The following is a 2500-nucleotide window of genomic DNA, read 5'->3' as shown; positions in this document are numbered from 1 at the left end:
TCGCGGAGGGACTGTTTGGTCCACAGTCACACAACTGGTTCAGCACTACGAGTAACACACACACACACATTTTTTTGTCAGTGTAACTTGGCCTAAATATTTCTCTAACTTTATCATAACTTCCTGATTTCTGAAAGTAGCTCTTTGTACTTAGAGAACTGTCTCATGTTTCTAATTTAAGCTGTCTCATGTTTCTACTTTAAGCTGTCTCATGTTTCTACTTTAAGCTGTCTCATGTTTCTACTTTAAGCTGTCTCATGTTTCTACTTTAAGCTGTCTCATGTTTCTACTTTAAGCTGTCTCATATTTCTACTTTAAGCTGTCTCATGTTTCTACTTTAAGCTGTCTCATGTTTCTACTTTAAGCTGTCTCATGTTTCTACTTTAAGCTGTCTCGTGTTTCTACTTTAAGCTGTCTCGTGTTTCTACTTTAAGCTGTCTAGTGTTTCTACTTTAAGCTGTCTCGTGTTTTTACTTTAAGCTGTCTCGTGTTTCTACTTTAAGCTGTCTCGTGTTTCTACTTTAAGCTGTCTCGTGTTTTTACTTTAAGCTGTCTCGTGTTTCTACTTTAAGCTGTCTCGTGTTTCTACTTTAAGCTGTCTCGTGTTTTTACTTTAAGCTGTCTCGTGTTTCTACTTTAAGCTGTCTCGTGTTTCTACTTTAAGCTGTCTCGTGTTTCTACTTTAAGCTGTCTCGTGTTTCTACTTTAAGCTGTCTCGTGTTTTTACTTTAAGCTGTCTCGTGTTTCTACTTTAAGCTGTCTCGTGTTTCTACTTTAAGCTGTCTCGTGTTTCTACTTTAAACTGTCAGATGTTTCTTCTTTATCTCATGGCCTCTTTACATGTTTAAAGGAACCTCATCTTACATCATGTTTATTTATGCTTTTTTGATGCTTTGTTTTATTAAACTCTGATCTGCAAATGTAACCAAAATAACCTTTAATCAAAGAATATTTGATCTAGCAGGTTTTTAGCACCATTTTACACTTTTTTTCTGATATAACAAAAACATTTAAAAGATTTCTTCTTTTAATTAAAATGTTAAAAGAACAATTAAACTTTCTGTTCAGTTTCATTTGCATGCTGTTAATTTCTCTCTCTCTCTCTCTCTCTCTCTCTCTCTCTCTCTCTCTCTCTCTCTTTCTGTGTGTGTGTGTGTGTTCAGCTCTCTCAGATGAAAGCAAAAAGATCTCCCAGTATCAGCTTCTGTTCGAAAATCTGCCTCGAGTTAACAAAGCCACACTACGCACACTGGTCAACCACTTATTCTGGTAAAACACACACACACAGACTTGGGGGACACTAACCCTGTTGGCACACTCACGCACACACTCTTTCTCATTTTCAGAATTTAATATTGCACATTTTAACTCTTCCCATGCTTATACTGTGTGTCTGTGTGTGTGTTTGTAGCGTGCAGCAGTTCTCAGAACTGAACCAGATGAACCTCCATAACCTGGCAATAGTTTTCGGACCGACACTTTTCCAGACAGATGGTCAAGACTACAACGCAGGGCGTGTGGTGGAAGACCTTATTCAGCACTACATCACCATTTTCAGTGTAAGTGTGTGTGTTTGTCTGTGTGTGTGTGTGTGTTTGTGTGTGTGTGATTGAGTCTGTGATTGTGGTTGGGGGAAAAATTAGAATTCTTGACAAATTACATGTTTACAAAACAAGTTAGCATTGTATGTATTTGTGTTTATGATGTGTGCATGCGTGTGTGTTTAGCCAGGTTCTAGAGTAATATGTAAATCAGTGTCTCCCCCTGGTGGAGATAATGATGCACTGTGAAATTTTTAATTTTTTGTTCTTCTTTTAATGTGTGTGTGTGTGTGTGTGTGTGTGTGTGTGTGTAGGTCAATGAACAGCAGTTAAAGAGACAGCTTGATGAAATCACCTTCATCATTAAATTAAGAGACAACCTCAATCCTAAAACAGGACCGGTGAGTGTTGTTAGGGTTGTGTGAGTGTTGTGTTAGGGTTGTGTGAGTGACGTGTTAGTTGTTAGGGTTGTGTGAGAGTTGTTAGGGTTGTGTGAGTGTTGTTAGGGTTGTGTGAGTGTTGTTAGGGTTGTGTGAGTGTTGTTAGGGTTGTGTGAGTGTTGTGTGAGTGTTGCGTGTGTGAGAGTTGCGTGTGTGAGTGTTGTTAGGCTTGTGTGAGTGTTGTGTGACTGAGGGTTGTGTGAGTGTTGGGTGAGTGTTTTGTTAAGGTTGTGTTAGGGTTGTGTGTCTGAGTGTGAGTGAGAAGATGTTTGAGATGAAAAATATGGAGATGAAAAATAAGTCATTTGAATGAAAACATTCAATCAGAGTCTTTTTAAAAAAAGTGTTTTAACTTGTGTAAATTTAATAATTAATTATAAATGATAAAATCTGGAAAGTGCAAATAAGCTGTGAATGTTGTACTAGACATGTACACATTGCGTTGTGTAGCGTTTTACATAGTGTGTGTAGTGAATTTGGGATTTAACTGCACTATGTGCTGTTTGTAACAGGTTTTTC

The 2500-nt window shown here is 37.8% G+C and overlaps 1 protein-coding gene across 6 annotated transcripts in view; it reads left to right on the top strand.

Annotated features, from left to right (window-relative positions):
• The window catches only part of LOC132858523 (arf-GAP with Rho-GAP domain, ANK repeat and PH domain-containing protein 1-like), a 65080-nt gene that overhangs the window by 49656 nt on the left and 12924 nt on the right, over window positions 1-2500 (top strand). For all 6 annotated transcript variants that reach the window (XM_060888906.1, XM_060888905.1, XM_060888904.1 and 3 more), the window contains 4 exons: window positions 1-51; window positions 1164-1269; window positions 1412-1559; window positions 1856-1942. The exon at window positions 1-51 is cut by the window's left edge and continues 159 nt beyond it. In XM_060888906.1, the coding sequence (XP_060744889.1) occupies window positions 1-51; window positions 1164-1269; window positions 1412-1559; window positions 1856-1942 (392 nt within the window). The remainder of the gene's footprint in view (window positions 52-1163; window positions 1270-1411; window positions 1560-1855; window positions 1943-2500) is intronic.

Source organism: Tachysurus vachellii, chromosome 15 (genome assembly GCF_030014155.1).
Source record: "Tachysurus vachellii isolate PV-2020 chromosome 15, HZAU_Pvac_v1, whole genome shotgun sequence".
Lineage (NCBI taxonomy): Eukaryota > Metazoa > Chordata > Actinopteri > Siluriformes > Bagridae > Tachysurus > Tachysurus vachellii.
The sequence above is the reverse complement of the archived record's forward strand: the minus strand, read 5'-3'. Positions and strand labels throughout refer to the sequence as shown.